This window comes from Coffea arabica, chromosome 2c (assembly GCF_036785885.1).
Source record: "Coffea arabica cultivar ET-39 chromosome 2c, Coffea Arabica ET-39 HiFi, whole genome shotgun sequence".
Classification (NCBI taxonomy): domain Eukaryota; kingdom Viridiplantae; phylum Streptophyta; class Magnoliopsida; order Gentianales; family Rubiaceae; genus Coffea; species Coffea arabica.
The window spans coordinates 1,669,891-1,692,538 of NC_092312.1; the positions used below are offsets into that span (position 1 = coordinate 1,669,891).

At 39.1% G+C, this 22,648-nt stretch overlaps 4 protein-coding genes across 15 annotated transcripts; 1 reads left to right on the forward strand and 3 right to left on the reverse strand.

The window, feature by feature from the left end:
• Positions 1 to 753: 753 nt before the first annotated feature.
• LOC113724924 (probable inactive receptor kinase At4g23740) lies at positions 754 to 4,256 on the reverse strand. Of its 3 annotated transcripts, none has more exons than XM_027247821.2 (3): positions 4,022 to 4,256; positions 2,313 to 3,678; positions 754 to 1,649 (listed from the first exon to the last, which is right to left on the reverse strand). In XM_027247821.2, the coding sequence occupies exons 2-3, from the start codon at positions 3,532 to 3,534 to the stop codon at positions 979 to 981; spliced, it is 1,893 nt and encodes a 630-aa protein (XP_027103622.1). In that variant the 5' UTR covers positions 3,535 to 3,678; positions 4,022 to 4,256; the 3' UTR covers positions 754 to 978. The 3 variants fall into 3 exon arrangements, with proteins under 3 accessions (XP_027103622.1, XP_027103623.1, XP_027103624.1); XM_027247822.2 differs by having other exon boundaries at positions 2,313 to 3,681; XM_027247823.2 differs by having other exon boundaries at positions 2,313 to 3,607; positions 4,022 to 4,244.
• Positions 4,257 to 8,329: 4,073 nt separating this feature from the next.
• On the forward strand, positions 8,330 to 13,339 carry LOC113724925 (uncharacterized). 9 transcript variants are annotated; one of them, XM_027247826.2, is made up of 4 exons: positions 8,330 to 8,482; positions 9,414 to 9,449; positions 9,589 to 11,415; positions 12,761 to 13,339. In XM_027247826.2, exons 3-4 carry the CDS (start codon positions 9,720 to 9,722, stop codon positions 13,162 to 13,164), a joined length of 2,100 nt encoding a protein of 699 aa, XP_027103627.1. In that variant the 5' UTR covers positions 8,330 to 8,482; positions 9,414 to 9,449; positions 9,589 to 9,719; the 3' UTR covers positions 13,165 to 13,339. The 9 variants fall into 9 exon arrangements, with proteins under 9 accessions (XP_027103627.1, XP_071929452.1, XP_027103629.1 ...); XM_072073351.1 differs by having other exon boundaries at positions 9,709 to 11,415; XM_027247828.2 differs by having other exon boundaries at positions 9,784 to 11,415.
• Positions 13,340 to 13,951: 612 nt separating this feature from the next.
• On the reverse strand, positions 13,952 to 16,154 carry LOC113724926 (uncharacterized). 2 transcript variants are annotated; one of them, XM_072073353.1, is made up of 6 exons: positions 15,902 to 16,154; positions 15,626 to 15,810; positions 15,468 to 15,520; positions 14,936 to 15,100; positions 14,572 to 14,673; positions 13,952 to 14,256 (listed from the first exon to the last, which is right to left on the reverse strand). In XM_072073353.1, the coding sequence occupies exons 2-6, from the start codon at positions 15,768 to 15,770 to the stop codon at positions 14,122 to 14,124; spliced, it is 600 nt and encodes a 199-aa protein (XP_071929454.1). In that variant the 5' UTR covers positions 15,771 to 15,810; positions 15,902 to 16,154; the 3' UTR covers positions 13,952 to 14,121. The 2 variants fall into 2 exon arrangements, with proteins under 2 accessions (XP_071929454.1, XP_027103633.1); XM_027247832.2 differs by having other exon boundaries at positions 15,626 to 16,154.
• A 661-nt stretch (positions 16,155 to 16,815) lies between these two features.
• On the reverse strand, positions 16,816 to 20,358 carry LOC140036061 (uncharacterized). The gene has a single exon (XM_072077339.1). The coding sequence runs from the start codon at positions 20,356 to 20,358 to the stop codon at positions 16,816 to 16,818; it is 3,543 nt and encodes a 1,180-aa protein (XP_071933440.1).
• Positions 20,359 to 22,648: the final 2,290 nt, after the last annotated feature.

Genomic DNA, 22,648 nt, shown 5'->3' on the forward strand with positions numbered 1-22,648 from the left:
ATATATAATAACAAAATAATTAAAAAATGCATTCAATAAAACATTATAAAATTTTTGGGATAAAATAACAATCCAAGAAAGTTTGCAAATACCATATCATATGTGTGTCTTTCCCACTTCTTGTTATACTAGTACACCAATATGCCCCACTTCTTAAGTGTGCATTTGTATTTGTAAGTGTTTTAGTGTGTGAAAATATGTCTATTTATGTGTTTATGTGTGTGAAAAAGTTGTTTTTATGTGAAAATATATTTAAGAGAGTTTATGTATCAAAATCTATTAATTAATATATTTGATCATATTTGGGTCATAGGTTTGAGATGACCCAATATGATCCAACTCAAAATTAACCCAATCTAAAGTTGAACGGATTGGTGTAACCCATTTAAATAAAAATCCAATCCAACCCTCCCAATTGCCAGATATAGTCGGGAGCATAGATATGCTAAAAATCCAATCCAACCCTCCCAATTGCCAGGTATAGTCGGGAGCATTGATATGCCTTGACATTTTGAAGGAGCAGTGAACCATAGATGTGGTTTTTGGCTGCTTATAGATGGTTGTAAATTGATGTTCGAAAGTAACCAAGTAATTGCCTTCTTTTTTACATGGTATCTCAACTTATGATCTTCCTTTTCATATTCTATGTTTTGCTTGGGAGAGCTAGGACAAATTAACCTCATTTGTACAATATTTGAGAGAGAGAGAGAGAGAGAGAGAGAGAGAGAGAGAGAGAGAGAGAGAGAGAGAGAGTGATCCAGCATCTTCATGCAAATAGCAGTTAAGAACAACGAAATGCAAAGTAGTTGACCAACCTCATTTTACATGGCAGGTATTCTTGGACGAGCAAAAGAAGATACAAGGACGTACTACCAAACAATGCGACTAATTAAAGCTCACTAGTTGAGCAATTAGACATAATGGGAGAAAAATTAATACCAGCATATTTACTCCTTTAATTGAAGTAAGAATGGTACACTATTGTTGACCAGAAGTCGAAGCTATATCCGCAGCAATCGGTGTAAGGGCGGCGGGAGTTGATTCTTCCGTCCTCGTTTCAGTAGATGGCGGATTTCCTGTATTGACTCTTCTCATATCCTCTACCATCTTCAGTACATCACTCATTTTTGGTCTCTGCTCCGGCATTCTTGCCACACATGTCATCCCTATTCGTAACATCTCCACCATCTCCTCCTCTATATTAGGAAACCTCAAAAGCTCTACATCAAACACTTCAGCAGTCCACTCCTCGCGAACAACAGAATTAACCCATCTGACCAGGTGGATAACTTCATCGCCACCAGTAGCATGTATAGGGGATTTTCCTGTGAGAAGTTCAAGCAGCAACACCCCAAAGCTGTAGACGTCGGATGCTTGAGAGACTTTCCGGGAGTCCGTCACTTCCGGAGCACGGTACCCTGCAGTCCGCATGACTGGTGGGGCTATTGGAGTGATTAGTGTTGCCAAGCCAAGATCAGACACACAACCATATTGTTGGGAGTTGAGGAAAATGTTCGAAGCTTTCATGTTTCCGTGAACAAGTTTCCCACCGCATTCCGAGTGTATATGAGTAATACCTCTCGCTGCCCCAGTTGCAATCCTAACACGGGATTCCCAATCCAAAGGAATCCGTTTCTCACCCATTTTTGCTGAAAAAATACCAAAAACAACACAAATGTTATCAGACAAACAAGTAGTCTCCAGCATACCAATACGTCCTCCCATTGTTTCTGCAGAGAAACACAACTCCAGAAAAAATAGATCTCAACTTTTTAGCATGAATCAGCAATAATTTATATATGAACCGGTGAGTAACTGATATAAATCTATTCAGTCCTGACGGCAAAAGCAAATTTATATGAGATCATCATATACAGAAGCGTTCTTTACATTCTTAAAAGAACAAGTAGCAGTTACTTATCTACTTCATTTCTGACAGAACGTAACCAATTTTCTAACCTTCAGTTATAATCGAAACTAGGTTAGATTTGGATTCCTAAATCTGTAGCACATACAGGAGCATATTGACATCAACTACTATTAATGTCTGTGAGATAAACTCTTCAACTCTGGAACCGGTAAAGTAGTCAGCTCTATTATATCATACCCAATTCCAATACTCGTGATTAATTTCAACAGGCATTCCTTTAAGATCAACTCAGCGTCAAGGAAAAGCTGCTAAGAGTAAAATGCCTGACATGAAGTAATGTAGAGACCAACACAATTGTAATATTTAGGGGGAAAAGCATCTTAAAACAATTCGTTCTAATCAATATATACAAGCAGAAACACGAGAGTAGTGTTTGACATACCGTGCAGCAACGCAGACACGCTCCCTTGAGCGTAATAATCATACACCATGAGCTTCTCATCCTTGGAATAGTAATATGCCCTCAATTGAGCAACATTTTCATGTCTTACGTTTCCAACAGCCTCCATCTGGAGCTCAAACTCTCGTTTCCCAACACTGACTTCCTTCAATCTCTTCACAGCAACTGTTGTTCCATCCTCCAATGCAGCTTTATAGGTGGTACCAAATGATCCCTTCCCAAGCACCTCAGCTGAAGCCCTCAACAAATCTTCAAGGTCAAAGGCAAGATTACAATTCTCGAAGAATACTAGCCTGCCATCTCCATCCTGACTTGCTGAGATGGTTTTCTTTTCTCTCTTAAGTGACACTTCTTTCTTTGGCTTCTTTGGTGCCTTAGGCTGCGCTTCCTTGTTAGAATAGCAAATAATCAGCAGAACAGCAATTAGCACAAACCCCAGAGAAGAACCTCCAATTATAATTCCGAGAACAGCAGGTTCGCTAATTCTAGAGGACTTCTTCTCTGGCTTCTCGTTGGGAGGAACAACTGGCGGTGATGAAACTTCAGGCGCAAGTTGATTACCAGAAAAAGCAGAATTAGGGAATCTAGTAAGGGATTGAGGCACATTTCCAGTGAGATTATTGTTGGAAAGATCCAGAAGCTGGAGACTCGGAACATTGAGATCAGGGATTTCACCCGAGAATGAATTGTTAGAAAGATTTAAAGCGGTCAGATGAGTCAAATTGGAAATGGAGGCCGGGATGCTACCGTTAAAAGCATTATCCGAGAGATTAATAACGGAAAGATTTTCCCAAACCGAAAAATTCTGGGGGAGTGGACCTTGAAACTTGTTGAGCTGAAGATATAACGAGGTCAAGTTGCCAAGCTTGGAAAGATCGGAAGGAAAAGGCCCACTAAAACCATTTGATCTTAGACTCAAGATCTGAAGCGCCGATAAGCGGGCAAGAGTATTGGAAGGAACAGAGCCCCGAAAACCGAATCCGGGCAATCTAACGGCTATAATTCTCGACTTATCATGATTACATGTGACCCCAGTCCACAAATTGCAAGCAGAAGTCCTCACATCCCAATTCAAAGGCCGTGAATGGTACATGTTATTCGCGAAATCAAGGAGAGCTTGCTTATCTTCACTGGGCTCGCTTCTGGCTAGCAAAACCAGAGCCCCACTCAAGAAAATCGCCAAGAAAATGAACTTGATGCCCATCTTTCTTCCTTCCTCCCTCCTAAGCTCAAAATTGAAGGGCTCAAGCAAAGAATGTTTTACTCGTTCTCCATCACTGCATACAGGAATTCGAAAAGCAAAAGCTAGCAAAATCAGGGAATATGGCCCCGATTTTAAGTGTAGCACCTACTTTTTACAGACAATAAAGAAAATCAGTTCTGCGAAAATAATTATCATAGCCGTTGCTTAATACCACTAATAACACATGAAGAAAACACACTACTTATTAACATTAATGTATGGACACAGGGGAGCGTTTTGGTCAACTACTCAAAAATAACAGATAGTCGTACAATTACGTCTGATCAAGAAAAAAATTACAAAGCATATGTGAAACAGTCGGGTATAAAGAGGTTGTTGATTCTTCCGTCCTTTTCTGACTTAACACGCAATCAACAAATTGACACTAATCAAACAAGACAAAAATGATAATCTCTTCTCTTCTGTAAGAAGAAAGGGATGAACTGACCAGAATTTTTGAGATTGCAGAGAGCAGAAATGAGGGAGAACCCCAGCTGCCCAGCAGCCCAGCGATGGGGACTGAAGAGAGAGGAAAAGATGGAACGTGAAGAGTAAATGCTCGCGGAAGCGAAAATGATTGGGCGAGTGCGGAAACACACGCAAAAATGAGCAATGAATGGCCCTGAAAGTGTGGTGACTTAGCTCAGTTGCTTGCGAGTTGCGGGTGCGATAGGAAAGAAAGATGGGGGAAATTTTAAAAGTTAATTATTCGTGGGTTTTCAGTGGGAGGGAGCGAGAAGGGTGGAACTTGCATGTGCTGACAAAACCAAACAACGTGCGTTTCGAGACGAAAGGAGCGCCCAAGTTACCGCTGCAACTGAGATCACGTACGCATACAGCATCAAATTTAGATAGGTTTCTTTCTTTTTTCTTTTTTTTTTTTTTGAAAAAATCAAATTTAGATTTATCAAGTATTCCAAAGTAGCAGGAGTAATAAATACTGTACACGGACAATTTCAATTTTGGTATTAAATGTTTAGAGCATGAGCACGTTTAATTCTTAAAATTTGAACGAAAGTAAATATAATTTTAAATGTTTTGGTAATTTTTTAAAATATATAGTCTCATTGATTAATTTTTACCAATTATTGCTGTCATTTGGTCATGTGCTAGTAATTCCTTTTTTTTTTTTTTTTACAAAATATACTATAATTTTTAGTTAAAAAAAAAGACTAATTACTCACATGATGATCACATTAGTGTATCCTCTTTAGCTCAGATTACAAAAATTCGCTTCACCAAAAAAAAAAAAAAAGAATTATAAACTGATTGCTCACGTGATCAGAATGTGAATAATTAGTTTTCTTTTATTACAGATTCTGGCTATTAATACTTTATCAATTTTTTTAAAAAAAAAAATAGTTGACGGCCCGCGCCTTGATTTCATATATAATTAGTAAAAATCAGTTATTAGGACTAAACATGCTTTAAAAAATTAAAACATTTAGAACTTGCTTTCGTTTAAACTTTAAAGATTAGAAGCAATTATACCCCCAAATATTTAGATTCGAAATTGCAATTCTCTTTAGTGCATATGAGGAGAAGTTTACCGGCGTTGAAAATTGTGATAATATGGGATTGCGGCTGGCTGGTGGTGGCTGGGTGCTAGGCGGTGGGGACGAAAGCTCGACCTTGTCAGCTGCGTTCTAAAAAGTAATCACATCACTAATTGATTGGGGGTTGGACTTTGGAGTGGTCAATGGAAGACAAACATGGGGAAGTAAACTTTATTAGGTAAACTATACGTCTATGGTGGTTTTATAATGATCTTCTGCCTAGTGCTGCTTCTCTGTAACTGATAAGGGTAAGGCAGAAAATGAAGAAGGATTTAGAGAGACGCAAGCGACGAGGGTCATTCGTCACACGCCAATTTCTGCGCGTGATGAAATGTCCTCTTTCTTTCTCCTCTTCACCTAATTCCATAAAAGGGGTTTTGTTTTAGAATTAATCTTTTTTATGTTAACATTATTGTGTATTGAATGAAGAACAATTATCTAAAATTTAGGTTTAAAATTTAATTTTTACACATGCGTCATGAACGATCAAATTATAATAGAGTACACACTATTAGTAAATAAGATTTACTTTTTTTTATTAAAGAGTATTGTATATAGTAATCAATTAGGCCATAAAATATATTATTTCAACTTTTATAGAGTATGATAATGGATGTAATTTTTTGAGCTCCTATTTTCCCTTACTTGTCCCAGCGTCGACTCCCTGTGCGGAGCAAAGGATACAGTGTTACGTGCATGCAAAACATCATATGCAATTGAAGAAAGATTAAATTTTATATACATTATTAATGTATATATTATTATAGTTGGATGGATGACACATGAGCAAATTTTAAATTTTAATTTAAATTTTACACATGTATCATGTATATAAAATTAATCCTTGAAGAAATGCGTCTCTTTATTTTATTTTATTTTATTTTATTTTTATTATCATTATTTTTTCGGTGGCGGAAGAATGGGGACAAAAATGCTGATAAAGGAAACTCGGGAAGCGAAGCATCGCTTGCACTAATCATCATAGAAGATCTTGGTACGACTGAGCCATGGTTAAAACTTAAGATTGTGTTTGGATTGCATTTTTCATGATTTTTCATGGAAAAATTACTGTAGCGATGTGATGTATGTGAGGGAAAAAGGTAATAGGGAAATGTGATCACGGAAAACAACGTAATTTTTCGATGAAAAACTGCAATCCAAACAAGGCCTAAAAGTAGCTAACCTTAGCCTTGATGTGGAACACTGTCTTTTTTGGCCACACTCCATTATATGGACAATGCCAAACTGTAAAGTTCGACTTGAGACTCATTCTGCTGGCGTTGACAGTCACCATCCGGCGTCCGGTGCATTAAATTAGAGACTACCAAGGCGGAGCTGATCGGTACCAGACATAACTTCCCTTCTCTCTCTCTAAATTTAACGCAAGGACAATTATTGCTAGTTGCTGCCTAAAGTTTTAACACGCTGAATGATAGTGGATACTTCTTGTTCAGGTTTGCTTTGTTTACTGTATAAACTGGTCCAAATATTATTGTTCGAAGTCAACTCAATAACTTATGTGAATATTTGAGTTTAAATTCGAGATCGACTCGTTAAAATAAATTAGCCGAATCCCAGTTCAAACTTTAGCCCGAACGTGAGTTTGAAAATGATTTAATAATATCTTTAAAAAAAATACATGATCTAGAATAAGCTTATTGTATTTTTTGCTTTAAAAAATAAATAATACTATTTTTATTTATAATTACTTTTTGAGAAATTTATAATATATATTTAATAAAATTAAATGCATTTGTCTATTCTTTATAATTATATATGCGTGAACTATTCAAATAATTCATAATCAAATTCGTGTTCGGTTCGATTATTAATCAAATATAATATTGATATTCGTGTTCAATTCGTTCATTATTTAATCAAATTTTCTTCAAACTCGAGCAACTTGGCACGAATATATTTGCAAACAATTCGATTTACCATTAAAAACTCTTGATGCTGCCTGTATATCATTCCCGGGAGAAGTTCGAATCCTCCCATTGCCTCTTCCCCAAAGTCCAGTTGCCGTTTTAAGTTTTCCTTGTTCTCCAACTTCCTCTTGTCAACTCTATTGTATTGTACCGTGAAACTTACAACTTTAGTGCTGTACCATGAAACTTATATGACGCGTGGAAATCAAAATATTTTCGAACGATAATTATAGAGTAAATTTTATGTATACCGACAATGTATATGCTATTACGGTTGGATACACGACATATGTATAAAATTTGAATTTTAAATTCAAATTTACATTATATGTCATCAATCCAATAATAAAAATGTATACGCTGTTGTTATTAGTGTATAGAAGATTAATTCATAATTATAAATTGGGTGGCATTGGTTCTTGTTTGCTTGAAGCGGGTTAGAAGTGGGGATTTGGGGGGGAAAATATCTGTCTTTAATTTATTGACAAGCAAAAGCAAAGCTGCTTTAAAATCAAGCTTAACTTTAAAATTAACACATTTTAAGTCAAAATAAACTAAATGCTACGGCTGTCAAATTTCATAACAGTCAAGATACAAATTAAATAATAAGCAGACCTGAAATCAATTTAATCTATTGCAAGATCCGCAGCCATTTGGGCGGCTACTCCTAAAGTCTCTGTCCTTTAGTTTGAAATCTATTGCAAGACCTGTCAAATTAGTTTGTATATTATCAATTCTTTGGATCATTACAATAGCAGTTTCCTTTGATTTTCTTTTGTTCCAAATTTTACAACTGGAGATTAAGAGCATTATTGTCAATCACAAAATTTATACCGTCGAAAGAAAATGCTTTTCACAGAAAGGGTAGCAACGTCCAAGTAACTGGTTTAATTCTCGTTTTGTTTTTCGAACGTCTCAATCACCGACAAATAGATAATTAATTTGTTAATATGATTCAGAAGTCAGATTGCACTGCTCAAAGCAGCCGGGAGGCTCGCTATCGCCCTTTTCCATGTCTTCAATTATTAAAAATCAGGATAATTCGATCAATAATCAGAGTGGCGCAGCGGAAGCGTGGTGGGCCCATAACCCACAGGTCCCAGGATCGAAACCTGGCTCTGATATTGAAAGAGAGAAGCTTCCCTTGTCACCTTTTTTTTATTCCATTCCGTATTACTGCGCCTTTTTCCCCATACTTTATTACTGCGTCTGGGGCGAATAAAATAAGACCACCGCGAGATATCGTCTGCTATTTAAACCCATTCATAAAAGGAGAAGTTAAAATATCCAAAATACAAGAAGAAAAGCCCTAGTTACAGATTTCAAAATATCGCGATATACCAAAAAAGATCTCTAAACTCTGCAAAATCCGCTTTTCTCTCCACCGATAAGAGATTAGGACTCGATGAAATCCTCTCTCTCCACGTAAGTTCCATTTCCATATCTGCGTCTATCTCGCTATTTTCTCTTTCTTTATGTTTTCTTTTTCTTCTGGATCTTTGTCTGAATAAAGCTCTGCTTGGTTTAGAGAGAAAACGCAGAAAGCTTCCCATATTCCAGAGAAATCTCGTGCTTTTATTATTCGAAGCGAAAAAGCGAACATGAGATGAGCATATTACTGGAAATTTTTGGCATTTTTACGTCCTGTTAATGCGGAGGAGAAAGATGTGAAATAGAAAGCTGCTATTTTTTGCGTTGCATCTTGATGATAAGGAATCTTAATATGTAATAAAATAACTTGTTAGCTGAAATATTATGTGCTCAATTTGATTGGACGAAATTGCCGCAGATGAACAAGACGAATATCATTGTTCTAATCCGATACATTGCTGTCTTAAAATACTAATGATGTCTGTTCATGGACCAAAGCTGAGACTGCTGATGAAAAGTAAAATTCGTGTTACAACTGAAATTCGTAATACTATATGATGACGTGTGCAAAATCTAGCTCGATGTTGATAACCATGGCACTTTTTCGTAATACTAATGTAGTCTGTCAAAGTAGTAGATGATGATCCATGACTGGCGTCTCTTGGCATTAGCTTATCCATGTCCAATGAGCTTCTCTACAAAGTTGAACTCATCTAATTTTTTTGATGATAACTTATGATTTGTGTCAATGTGACTTCGTATGCACACGCTACTCTGCTTTGCTTCAGTTAATACTGCATTTCTGTGCTGTTTGTGGCAATATTTTTGTCTCATGGTCGGAGATGCTTTGAATGCATTGTTGTCTCTCATAATACCTTCTTCAGCTGGATATGGTGGTTGTTATATGAATTTGTTTACCAACTTTGTCTGTATTTGTTTTTCCCGCTTGTCATATATATCATTCAATTCATTGTTGCTTCTTTAGGTAAGGAGAGGTCAGAGTAAAGCATCTTCTGTATCAGTAAGCTGTCTCTTTTCCTAATTTAAAATTCTATCACATTTTGCATGAATATGATCTTCAAAGTTCATGCCTGCGTGTTAAGCATTTGATTGCCGAATCTTGATGGTGTCAGAATTTTTTTTTCTTTTTTCGCCAATAGGGGATCGAAGATTGCAGCTTTACTTGCTAATTTTGTTGCCTGTCCACTCTGTAAGCTTTAATGGAGTTGTCACGCTCCATAATGGCCTAATATCTAAAATTCCTGATGATTTGTGTGTAGTACCGTGATTAATGCGCGTGTGCACCTGCTTAGTAACGTACATGGACCAAATTATCAAAGTTTCTTCTGTGGCAGTGGTTCGAGAAAAAGATGTATGCTGGGAGTATGCCGAAAAGTTAGACGGAAACAAAGTGAGATGCAAGTTCTGCCTTAGAGTGTTGAATGGTGGCATTAGTAGATTAAAGCATCATCTGTCTAGACTTCCCAGTAAAGGTGTAAATCCATGCAGCAAAGTGAGGGATGATGTTACTGACAGGGTCAGAGCTATTATAGCGGTAAAGGAAGAGGGAAAGGAAATTCCCCTTCCCAAGAAACAGAAGCTAGCAGAAGCGAAACCTCCTATCAGCGCTTCCATGGGTAAAGGTTCAATCACTTTGGAAGCACCTCCTCCAGTGGTGAAAGTTTTTCCATCTGTGATGCCCATAGGTTCCTCCCCAGCTAGTGACCAAGAAAATGCAGAGAGAAGTATCGCCGTATTCTTTTTTGAAAATAAACTGGATTTTGGCGTGGCTCGTTCTTCATCTTATCAACAAATGATTGATGCAATAGGAAAGTGTGGCAGTGGGTTCATAGGGCCATCCTCTGATTCTCTCAAGACTATCTGGTTAGAGAGGATCAAGTCTGAATTAAGCTTAGAATCTAAAGATATTGAGAAAGAATGGGCCATGACAGGTTGTACAGTAATCGCTGAAACATGGACAGATAACAAATCTAGAGCTTTGATTAATTTTTTAGTCTCTTCGCCTTCTAAAACTTTTTTCCACAAATCAGTAGATGCATCGTCATATTACAAGAATATCAAGTGCCTTACCGATTTATTTGACTCTGTAATTCAAGATTTTGGCCAAGACAATGTTGTGCAGATTATTGTGGATGATACTCTTAATTGCACTGGTTTGGTAAACCATATTCTTCAGAACTATGGTAGTATATTTGTTTCTCCTTGTGCTTGGCAATGTCTAAATTCAATCCTGGAGGAGTTCTCCAAAGTAGATTGGGTTAACAGATGTATCTTGCAGGCACAGGCTATCTCAAAGTTTATATATAACACTTCGACTGTTCTGAATCTTATGAAAAAGTACACCGGAGGACAGGAGATCATTAAGTCTGGCATCACAAAGCCTGTTTCTGACTTTCTCTCCTTGCAATCTATCCTGAAACAGAGGTCAAAACTGAAACATATGTTCAATAGCCCTGAATTTTCTGCAAATTCAGCTTATGCAAATAAGTCTCAAAGCATAACCTGTGTTGGCATTCTTGATGATAATGATTTCTGGAGGGCAGTTGAGGAATGTGTTGCTGTTTCTGAACCCTTCTTGAAAGTCATGAGGGAAGTTTTTGGAGGGAAGCCTGCAGTGGGGTACATTTACGAATTGATGACTAAAGCAAAAGAGTCAATCAGAACTTACTACATTATGGATGAGATTAAATGCAGTACTTTTCTAGATATAGTTGACAAGAAGTGGCAGAACAACCTCCATTCACCTTTACATTCTGCTGCTGCTTTTTTGAATCCTAGCATCCAGTATAATCCAGAGGTCAAGTTTCTTGGCTCTATAAAAGAAGATTTTTTCAGAGTCTTGGAGAAATTACTCCCCACGCCAGAATTAAGACGAGATATTACCAATCAAATTCTTTTATTTACCAGGGCATCTGGGATGTTTGGTTGTAATCTCGCAAGGGAAGCAATTGATACTGTTACACCAGGTATCGTTGCTTTTATTTTCTTTGCAATTTTTTTCTCTTGCTTTTTTGGACACTCGTATATCACAGCAGTTGAGTGGTTGTTTATCTCTCAGGGCATTCCATTGTTTTTATTGACAAAAACCTCTCAGCAGTGAAGCAAATGAATCTTTATTTATTAACATCCATAACATTGCAGATAATACAAAGTTAGAGATCTAATCTTTGAGTTCAACAGGGTAGATCATATCAGACATTTGAGATTCCCAAAACTACTTTGTGAAGAACTTATCTTGTTGGCATGTAGTACAAGTATAGGGTTTTATACTTGCAATCTCTATCAAAATAGGAGCAACTTGTGCTTAGGAATTTGGAGAGAGAGTTTCTAAGACTGGCCAAAGAAAAAAGTTGAAAAAATTAGAAAATAGTTGGCTTCTTACGGAATGATTTTACTGGTCAGGAGAAGTTCATAAACATGTGCTAATTTCATAGGGCCGTTTGCATCCCAAGCATGTTGGTCACTTCAATTGATCATGAGAGCTCTTCAGGAGCTACTGAAAGCTCCTGTCTTGCTCAAAAGTAATGATGCGAAAAACACCATTTTTTCTTGAATGTTTTCACTTTACTGGCCAAATAGATACTTCTTGTACATTCCTGAACTGATATTTGTTGTTTTTATACTGACTTTGCCAAATAATAGAACTGTCTTGCAGGATGGAATATCTTTGCTCTTAAGGATCTCTTCCCCAAAAACTTTTTTCACTACACCCCTTAACTATTGAACTACTTGAACAAGGCAGGCAGAGGAGTGGGGGGGGGGGTGTTGTTGTTGGAGCCCATTTTGTAGGAGCCTTCATCATATCTTTCTCCTCTTAAATGATTAGTTCCAGCATTTACATATATTCAAATTGAGCTTCGGTTATATGATGTAGAACCTGTCTTATCTTGAATCAATTATAAAACCAAAGTGGTAGCCCTGAAGCCAAATTTGAAACACAGAAGGCATTATACTAGTTCCAATTTCTGTTTCTATGCCACTTGTCAGTGCACTTCCAATTGGTGTATACTAAACTCATCTTTTCCCTTTCAGCAAATTACTGCACCTTTGTTTTTTTAACTGAAAGGTATTTTCAAACTTTAGACCTCTTCTGCAGACCATAACTATCTCTGAGTCTTAAAGAAACTGCAGGAAAAAGCTGAGGTCTAAATACTGAACCTGGGGAATAATGACGTGTTTGTGTGTACCACCATGTCACAAGTTTCTTCCAATTCAGCCATTGGAAGAAGCTTAGCTACTTTCCTCTTTTCACTTAAAAAGTGATCGCCTTGATATATATCTGATTAGAAATGTATGGCCAATGCACTGCAGGGATTTGGTGGGAACAGTATGGTGATGCTGCTCCCGTGTTGCAACGGGTTGCCATACGAATACTTAGCCAGGTCTGTAGCATTTTTACTTTTGAGCGGAACTGGAGTACATTCAAGCAACTTCATTCGGAGAAGCGCAATAAAATTGACAAGGAAACATTGAATGACCTTGTATATATACATTACAATCTCAAGCTAGCTAGATCTCTTGCATCAAGGCCTTTGGAAGTAGATCCCATTCAACTTGATGACATAGATATGACTTCTGAGTGGGTGGAGGAGCCTGAGAACCCTAGCCCCACTCAGTGGCTGGATAGGTTTGGTTCTGCATTGGATGGGAATGACTTGAACACGAGACAGTTTAGTGCTGCTATATTTGGTGGTGACCACATCTTTGGTTTGTGATCCTGCTTCTCAGGTGACTCTTGGTTAACAAAATCGTGTTGTTAAACCGGCAGTTGTTATTGTAGACTGATGTAGATGATCTATGCAATGTAGCTTCCCTATGCGCCATCTGGCGTCCTTGCATAGTGCACCGTTTTATTGGATATATTCTTAATTTTTATTGTCTTTTCGTGTTTGTTACTATGACTTATGATTCAATATTTGTACTATTGGCTTAACATAAATCAATTTAGTAAATATGCTATCAAAAAATAGAGATACGTAGTGAATACACGAGAATCTTCAATATTCCTCCCATTTAGTTTCATCTTTGCTCGTGCAATGAAGCTGTCACACATCTCGGATAATCAGATGCATACCATCCTATCCTACCCTGTTGGAGTATGCATTCAACGCTTTGTCCTTTATTAGGTAACCATCGTTTGTTCAAGGTACTCTCCCACTCTTAAGAGAGAACGTACCCTTCTGTATTAAATTAAGGAGTTTAAAACCTTTCCCTCTAATCTTGAATCTTCTCTGATCATTTTGTTCAAAAGATTATGAGATATCTTCTTACGTATTTGACTTATCCAACGGCTTTGGCCTCCTTTAGATACTCTAATTTGAGCAAGTTTCGTACTTAAGCTGGGGAGTTGCTGCTAAGAATGCTGTGCTATATTTGTTCTTGATGACATGTGATGGCATGCAATATCCAGGCAACATCTGGATGGAGAACCTTTAGACATCCAGGGACTGGAGAATAGTGGAATTTGGCAATGAAGGGGCCTATTACAAAATTTGTCTTCCGTGAGTGCAATTCAGAAACTTATAAATTATAATGCGAATTATACAGAGGCAAGTAATTCATTTTTTTGTTACTTTACAGTGAATTTTATAGTATGTTCCAAACATCTCTCTTTTCACTTTCCTCAACAACCTAAATGTTTGACAACCCAACAAAGTATGGCACAACCACAACTAGGATGAACTGTTAAGAAAGTGTGCCAATGCCTTGTCTGTGTCATTGTCATACATGAGCAGAGCTTCTGCAACATTATTTGATGAGAATCCCATTTCTCGCAAGAGGGCATAGCCGTTGGCAAATTCCCTGACCTGAAACAAGTTGAATAACGTTCTGTAAACTGCTCTGCAGATCACAAAAGCTGTTTCTTTATATTGAAGAAACTACAGAATCTTATTCAGCCATAGCTAATGTCGATGGGGTCATAGTTTATCAAAAAAAAATCATGCTAGCAGCAGATAAGGGAAATTAAACCTCAGGATCCGCCAGAAAATGTCCCCTCTCCAAAACACTAATTGTGACTCATTTCTCTAGAAAGTGAAGACTTAAGCGCTGGAAGGTAAAATTAGCATACATCCATCTATATGCAAGAAACCAAAGAATTAAAATGGTCGAGGAAAAGATACCTTGTTTGGATTGTCTCCATAATTTGCAACTGCTACATGCACAGCCTCCCTGCTTAGACCTGATGCAATATATTTGCTCACTACCGAGTCTGGTGTGGAGCCCTGCAATTGAAATTTTCCAAAAGAGCCTCATTCACCCAACAAAGAAGCAAAGGCCTTTGCATGGAAACATGGGAAGATAACCCACTGAGGGTTCAAGCGCATGTATAAACAGCTAGCAAATGCTAATATATACACTCAAGACGGGGAGGGAGTAAGGGAGGAGGGAGGGTGTAATAGTAAGGGGCCATGCCATGACTGCCATAAAGAATGAAAGGTACAAGTACCAGCTCATCAAACAGTATTAACTCAAAAGAGAACATACCAGAGAAGATGTTGCCTCTGGCGTTTTAGATGGAAGATTTTCTAGCCCCAGCCTGCTCCAGTTTTGGCTTTCTTTCTCTGCTTCAGCCAAAACCTTCCTCTCAAATTCAAAATCAAAGAGGAAATTGCTTCGAGGAATATCTCCAATTTGAGGGGATAAATGAGGCTAACAAAATACAAAATGATCAACAATACTACATATACACAGGGCAATTGAAGACGAAATGCAATAAGTGTCCTGAAAAGCCCAAAATAAATATGGGGTTCTAAAAATTAAAAGGATAAGGAAGATCATAAATTCCGAACCCATTATTATTATTATTATCAAAGGCACCATTAGAGGAAGCGAAGTCTATATCTTCTCTAAACAATAATTTCATGGATCACCCAGCAAGACCAATATCATTTTTCTTAACTTCGAAAATTATGCAGCAAAAGGAAGCTATCACGATCTAAGTCATTCCCACAATAAACACAAAGAAATTTTTAAAAAAAATAAGGAACCCTACAATATCAGCATATGAACATCATACCGGTGGTGAAATCCGATACTCAGGCTTCAAAGCAACCCTAATCCCAATTCCAGCTGCGGATTAACCAAATTCACAAGACAAAAGAAGGCAACAAATCAGAAATTCGGGAAACAAAAATCACGAAATGAGTCCGGAATGGGGTTGAGCGGCGAACTTACGAGCGGCAGATGGCGGAGACGGGGTGGGATGATGAAAAGAGGGGTTCCGACCAGGGACACCAGGAAGTTGGCCTACCTTAGGGTAGAGGGAGGGATTACCGTACGTCGGATGGGTGGAGGAGGGCCCGGTGGCGGGGCGGTGCATCGGAATTTGAGAATCGTAAGGCGGGGGGTTCTTTCTGTTCCTAAAATCGTAATCCATAACAATAATATTTTCCTATTTCTTCCACCAAACTTAACTACCGGCTAATTAGTACTCCAGTATTCAGTATTTACCTCGTGCGATATTAGTACCTAGCAGTAGCAGTATCCTAGAACTAGAACGTTGTTGTTTAAGAATCCGCCTGGAAAATTACAACATTTTTACGGGAGAAGTTCCTCTCTGTGCTGAGATGACGCGCTGTCGGGTACTACGATGCGAATCCCGGTTCCTCTGCCTTTCCATTTAACATTTAAGAAAGAAGAGAGTGGCAATTTGGTAAATCTACTCCCTCTGTGAACGAGTAGCGCATCGCTTAAATGGGTCGAAAGTCAAAGAACTTCGACAGCTATTTATTAAGAATAGAGAGGCTTTTAAGTAACTAGTCAGACGGCCTGCGCGTTGCGCAGGAGGAGGACTAATATTTCCCCTATTAATTATTTTTTGCTGTATGAGTTTATTAGTATATATCTCTGTTATTATTTAATTTATACGAATCATTAGGAAATTATAATTTTTGTTAAAAGTTAACTATTATGAAATATATAAAATGCATGAGAACAATAATACATAGAATGCATAAGGATAAATTAGAAAATTATATAAGGTTATTTTGCATTTGGATCAGGATAATTAGAAAATTGTAAAGTGAATCATTCCCAAAGAGTATTAATCATTATTGACACAAAAAATAGGGGATCCTGAAAATCAATTAAACACTTGAACCATAGAACTTTTTTTTTTTTTTTTGGTCTAAACGGCAATGTTTTATTCATAGAGCAAACATATTACAAGCAACCTGGGCAACTGCCCCTACAATCATACTGCACAAGTTCATGCAGCCATGCTGGGAAGTTTACCTTCCATTCAGCAGAAACTTCCAAGCTAATTGTCAATTTGGCTAGCGTATGACTAACACAGTTGTTTACTCTCCGAGTGAAAGTAAAGCAACATTCATCAAAATTTTTCCTCAATCTCCTTATATCCTCTATCACCACTGATCCAATCCTGTCCTTTCCTCTTTATGCAGCTCGTCCACTATCTGTAAGCAGTCTACCTCAAACACCACCTTTTTCCAACCTTGTAACTCTGCCATCCTCAGAGCCATTCTGAGTGCCATTGATTCTTCTTGCTTAGGATTCGAACAACTTGAAGATGGCACAGCCCACGCCCCTAGCACCAACCCCTGCCAATCCCTCGCAACCATTCCCCACCCTGCTCTACTTCCCTTGCTATCCAGAGCTGCATCTGAGTTCAACTTTATCCATCCTTCCTGTGGCCTTTGCCAACCCTGACCTTCCCTTTCCTCCTTCATTCCACTATCCCCAAATTCCACTTCCGCTTCCTGTGCCTCCTGATATTCCTGCCACTCCATTACAGCCTTGTGAACTGCAACCAGAGGATCCCTCCCATATTCATGGAACTGTTTTTCATTCCTAGATTTCCAAATTTGCCAAAGCAAATTTACTGTTAAACTGATGCGCTCATCTCCCTTCTCCTTTGTTGCCACCTCCTTCAAAGCATCCCACCAATGCCAAAACTTATTCCTAAAAACTTGCAAGCCCTCCCAACTCAAAGGTGCAACTTTCCATATCAGTTTGGCATTGCAGCAGAAAAAGAGCATATGTTCAATAGTTTCTGGACCTTCCCCACATCCTTTGCACACATGATCCCCCTTTGAGCATCTTTCCTTTAGTACTGCATTTACAGGCAAGATCCCATGTAAGCATTTCCAAATAAAATGCTTCAGTTTATGCTTCACCTTCAACCCCCAAAGGAAGTTCCAGTTCTGAGTTGCTCCTATCCTCCTTAGGCTAGTGCCTTCCTCTGACCCTTCAACATCATACATCCTTTTCTTTCTCTTTACAATCCTGTAGCCTGACTTGACCGTATACATCCCAGTATTCGAAAAAGCCCAGAAAAGCCTATCCTTCCTAGGTTCCTCACTAAGTGGGATGTTTAGGATCTTCCTCCCTTCTTCCCTATCAAACACCTGTGCAATCACCTCCTTGTCCCATACGCCCCCTTTAATAAGATCACTTACATTCTGTAGCTCACACCCCTCCCCCCTCCTTGTTTGAACTTTTCCACTCTCAGAACCTGGGATCCACCTATCCCCCCATATCTTAATAGATTTACCATCCCCTACCTGCTTCCTCAATCCTTCCTCTAATAAATCCTTTGCCTGCAACAAACTCTTCCAACACCATGAATCTGCATCCTGACACCTTGTCCTCCAAATTGATTTCCCCTTAAAGTACTTGACCTTTAGAATTTTACTCATCAGTAGATTGGGATTTGTCAAAATTCTCCATAGCTGCTTTGCAAGTAAAGCCAAATTGAAATCATGAAGCTCCCTGAACCCCAACCCCCCTACTGCCTTAACTTCAGACATCTTACTCCAGCTCAACCAGTGCACCTTATTTTCCTTTTCCTTTTGCCCCCACCAGTACTTTGCCATTTCAGAACAAATCTCTTTACACAGCACTTTAGGAAGGAGACAAGAGGACATGACATAAGTAGGCAGGGCCATAATGACAGCTTTCAATAAGACCTCCTTCCCAGCAGGACTCAACATTTTCTCCTTCCATCCTTTTAGTCTGTTAATTGTTTTCTGCCTTATAAAATCAAACACTTGCCTCTTTGATCTACCAATAACCAAAGGTAATCCCAAATACCTGCTCTGTGAAACCTGCTGCATTCCTCTCAATTCACTCAGCACCTCCCCCTGCTGTCTTTGACCCACATTTCTGCTGAAAAACAAAGAGGACTTCTCCATGTTGATCAATTGTCCAGAAGCCTTCCTGTACACTTCCAATATCCTCCTTAGCTGGCCTGCCTCCCTCCTATTGGATTTACAGAAAATCAGAGAGTCATCTGCAAAAAATAAATGAGATAGACCAGGAGCCCCTCTAGCTATTCTCAAGCCTGTTAAATTGCCATGACTATTAGCTTGTTTGATCAGGGATGAAAAACCTTCAGCACAAATCAGAAAAGGATAAGGGGACAAGGGATCCCCCTGTCGAAGGCCCCTTGAGGGTCTAATAAACCCAATTTTTTCCCCATTAATGTTTACAGAATAGGTCACACTTGTAACACATTCCATAATCCATTTGATCCATCTAAAATAGAACCCCATCTTTTCCATCAGTTTTGCCAAAAAGCCCCACTCCACCCTATCATAAGTCTTGGACATATCTAACTTGACAGCCATATAACCATCCTTTCCAACCCTTTTATTTTTTAAGAAATGAACACTTTCATGAGCAATTAAGACATTGTCCAGAATCTGTCTGCCTGGAACAAAAGCAGACTGAGACTCACTAATACAATGATTCAGGACACTTTTAAACCTGTTAATGAGCACTTTAGCAATGATTTTGTAAGAGACATTACACAGACTAATAGATCTATAATCTGTGACTGAAATAGGAGAAGCAAGCTTAGGAATCAAACTGATCAGAGTCTCATTAACAGATTTTAAGAGAAAACCAGACTGAAAGAAACTTTGAACAGCCTGAACTACATCAAATTTAACAATATGCCAAAACTTTTGGAAAAAGCAAGGAGTCATACCGTCCGGTCCAGGAGACTTGTTTGGGTGCATTGAAAATACCGCCTGATAAATTTCCTGTTCTGAAACTGCCCCAGTGAGCTTCCTGTTCATCTCAGCTGAGATAGTCTGTGGGATTCCTTGCAACACTTCTGCAAATTCCTCAGGATTATCAGTAGTAAAAATTTGCTCAAAGTAGTTCAGAATCTCCTCACTAGTTTCCTCCTCATTTCTGCACCAGTCGCCACTCCTTTTCTTCAGTACATTAATCCTATTTGCTTTTCTCCTACCAGCCACAGTAGCATGAAAATACCCAGTGTTTTTGTCCCCTTCTTTTAACCATTTTAACCTTGCCTTTTGACTCCAAAATAACTCCTCCTTTTTATAGGCAGAAACCAATTTCCTTTTTAACCCCAAAAGTTTAATCCTAAAACCACTGAGCCTGTTCTGCTTCACCTCCTTGATTTCCATTTTCACCTGCTCTATCAGTTTCTTAGCATTACTGAACCTTCTTCTGCTCCAGCTCAGAAGATTCATCCTTACTTTTTTAATTTTACACTGCACCTTATAAAGTCTGGATCCTTCTTGGCGCTCCCCCCAAGCTTTCCCCACCACCTCCTCTATATCTTTATTCAGTAACCATCTTCTATCAAACACAAACCTTTTCCTCCTCCTCTTCCCCCCTGGATTAGTATCCACCACCAACATACAGTGATCTGAGGCCTCAGTTTCCACATGCAAGCACTTTACCTTATCCAACTTCCTGACCCATTCCTTGGTTCCCAATAATCTATCTAACCTCTCTTTCACCTCTCCTTCATTCCCCCAATTATTACACCATGTCCAAGGAACCCCCTCAAAATCAATATCCACCAGCTCATTCCTATTAATGAAAGAGTTAAAATCCTGAAAACTAACCTCAGCTCTCAACTTCCCTCCCCATTTCTCCCCATTAGAAGTAATATCGTTCAGATCCCCCATGATTGCCCAGTGCTCCCCCCAGATAACACTTCTTCTGTGAATTACATTCCACTGCTCTCTCCTGATCCCTTTATCTGAGCTAGCATATACACACACACACACCACCAATCAAAACCAAACTCTGTATCCTTTATCAGTAACTCAATAGTAAAGCTGGTAAACAAAACCTTTTTCACCCTCAAATCTTGCTTCCAGATTACTGCCAGACCCCCTGCCCTGCCAACTGGATCCACCACAAAAACTCTGTCAAACCTGATCCATTGCATCACACTGTTCAAGTAACTTTTTTTCTTTTTTGTTTCTGATAAAAAAACTAAAGAAGGAGAGTGGAGTCTCACGACCTCCCTCAACTGGGGAACTGTCAAGGGGCTCTCCACACCTCGACAGTTCCACACTACAGCCTTCATTGAAGACTTGGAGTCCTATTAAGGGAGGACTCCAAACTCTCAGCAACTTCCATCCAGTCACCAGCTCCACTCTCACTCCTAGCTCGTTTCCTTTTTTCCTTCTCTGCTTGATCCACTTCCTCCCTTCCCCTCAGCACCTCTACCTTCCTTTTCCCTTTCTCATTATCCTTAACCTCACTGTTTGTCTCAGTCAGAAGCTTCCTTCTACTCACCTCCAACACCAACCTTTTCCAACTCTTTCCAACTGTATGGCTTCCTTTTGGTCTTCCCCTCAGTTTACTCTCCTTTCCCCTCACCTCCACACCCTTTACTGCCATTTCTCCTTCCTTTTCATTTATTCCCTTTATCCCCTTACTATCCTCATCTTCCTTCCCCCTTAAACCATCAATCCACATCAAATCAACCACATCCCCTACCCTTCCCTCCAACTCAACCTTCCCCTGCTATACCCCTTGCCCCCCAAGCCTCCCATCATCCTCCCTTTCCACCACATTCCGTGTCCCCCCCTCAGCTATACCATTCATCCCCTGTGTCCCTTCCCCTCTCACCTCCCCAGTCACAACAGGTCCCCTTCCCTTCCTCACACCACCCTCCTTCATCATCCCCCTACTACTCATAACCTCCACCTGACCAGCCTGTTGAGAAACCTCCTTCTTATGGAACTCATCTGTGTATGTTAGCAATAACCGTTCCCCCTCCTTCCCTCCATCCCTACCATCCGGATTCACACTTTCCTCCTCTCCCCTATCCTCATTCCCGTTTCCAGACCTAGGCCTCCTGGTTGGACTTCTAGGATAGCTGGCTCTCATCCAATTCCCATATTGAGATGCCTTATCAGTATTCAGTCCTCTTTTGCCGCAATTTTTTTCGCCATGACCAATTAAACCACATCCAAAACAAAAATCTGGACACTTCTCATATCTGAATTCGATCCATCTCTTAACTCCAAAACTATTTACCATAACTCCCCTAGGTAAAGGAATAGACAAATCAATTTCAGCAAGAACCTTCAAATGTTTTCCTTCCTTACCTCCACTCTGTGGAATAATCACCTCCCTTACTTGTTGAAATATACTCCCAATCTTCCTACCAGCCTCCTTCGTAGCCCAATGAACTGGAATATTCCAGATCTGTACCCATATCAATGTCTTACGTAGCATTTTCTCATTTTCCTCCAAACCAGGTTCCCATCGTAGTAACACTAACGGTTGTCCATCAAAAATCCATGACCTCTTACTCAAAATCATCTCAATGTCCTGCTCCTTATTGAACATAAACTGAAACAAATTACGCCCAATCTCCACAATTTGTAGGACCTTTACCTGAGACCACATATTATTCACAAAGCTTCGAATCCCCCCAATGTGAGCCTGCTTATCTCCCCAAACTTTCCCTATTAAACTTAACTTGCATTCCAAGACTCCTGCAGCCACTTCCTCTTCCTCCAGCTGAACACCCACTCTTTCCTCCTCTGATAGTCTGAACCTGCGCAATACCTCCTCAATCCCCTCCATTAATCTCCCCACAGACCTCTTACTGAGATTACCGGAAGTTCCCAGAGCAGATCCAGCCAGAATTATCCAGCGATTTTGAGTACCCCCAAACAGATCCAAGATCAAAACAGTCCTGAAAACACACAAACAGAACACACAGAATTGGAATCAAAACCACAAACCGAACTCAACAAATAAACTGAAAAAAGAAAAGAAACAACATCTTATTCAAGGAAAGATAAAAAGGATGATTGGTTTAGCTGCCATCCTAGATCGTCCAACGCTTATCCCAGGAAAAACTAAAATCCAGTACATTGCCATAAATGGATACAGCTAAAACGTTAAGTTTCCATTAAAGGAAGGTCGTTACTCATGGCGCCAGAAACCAAT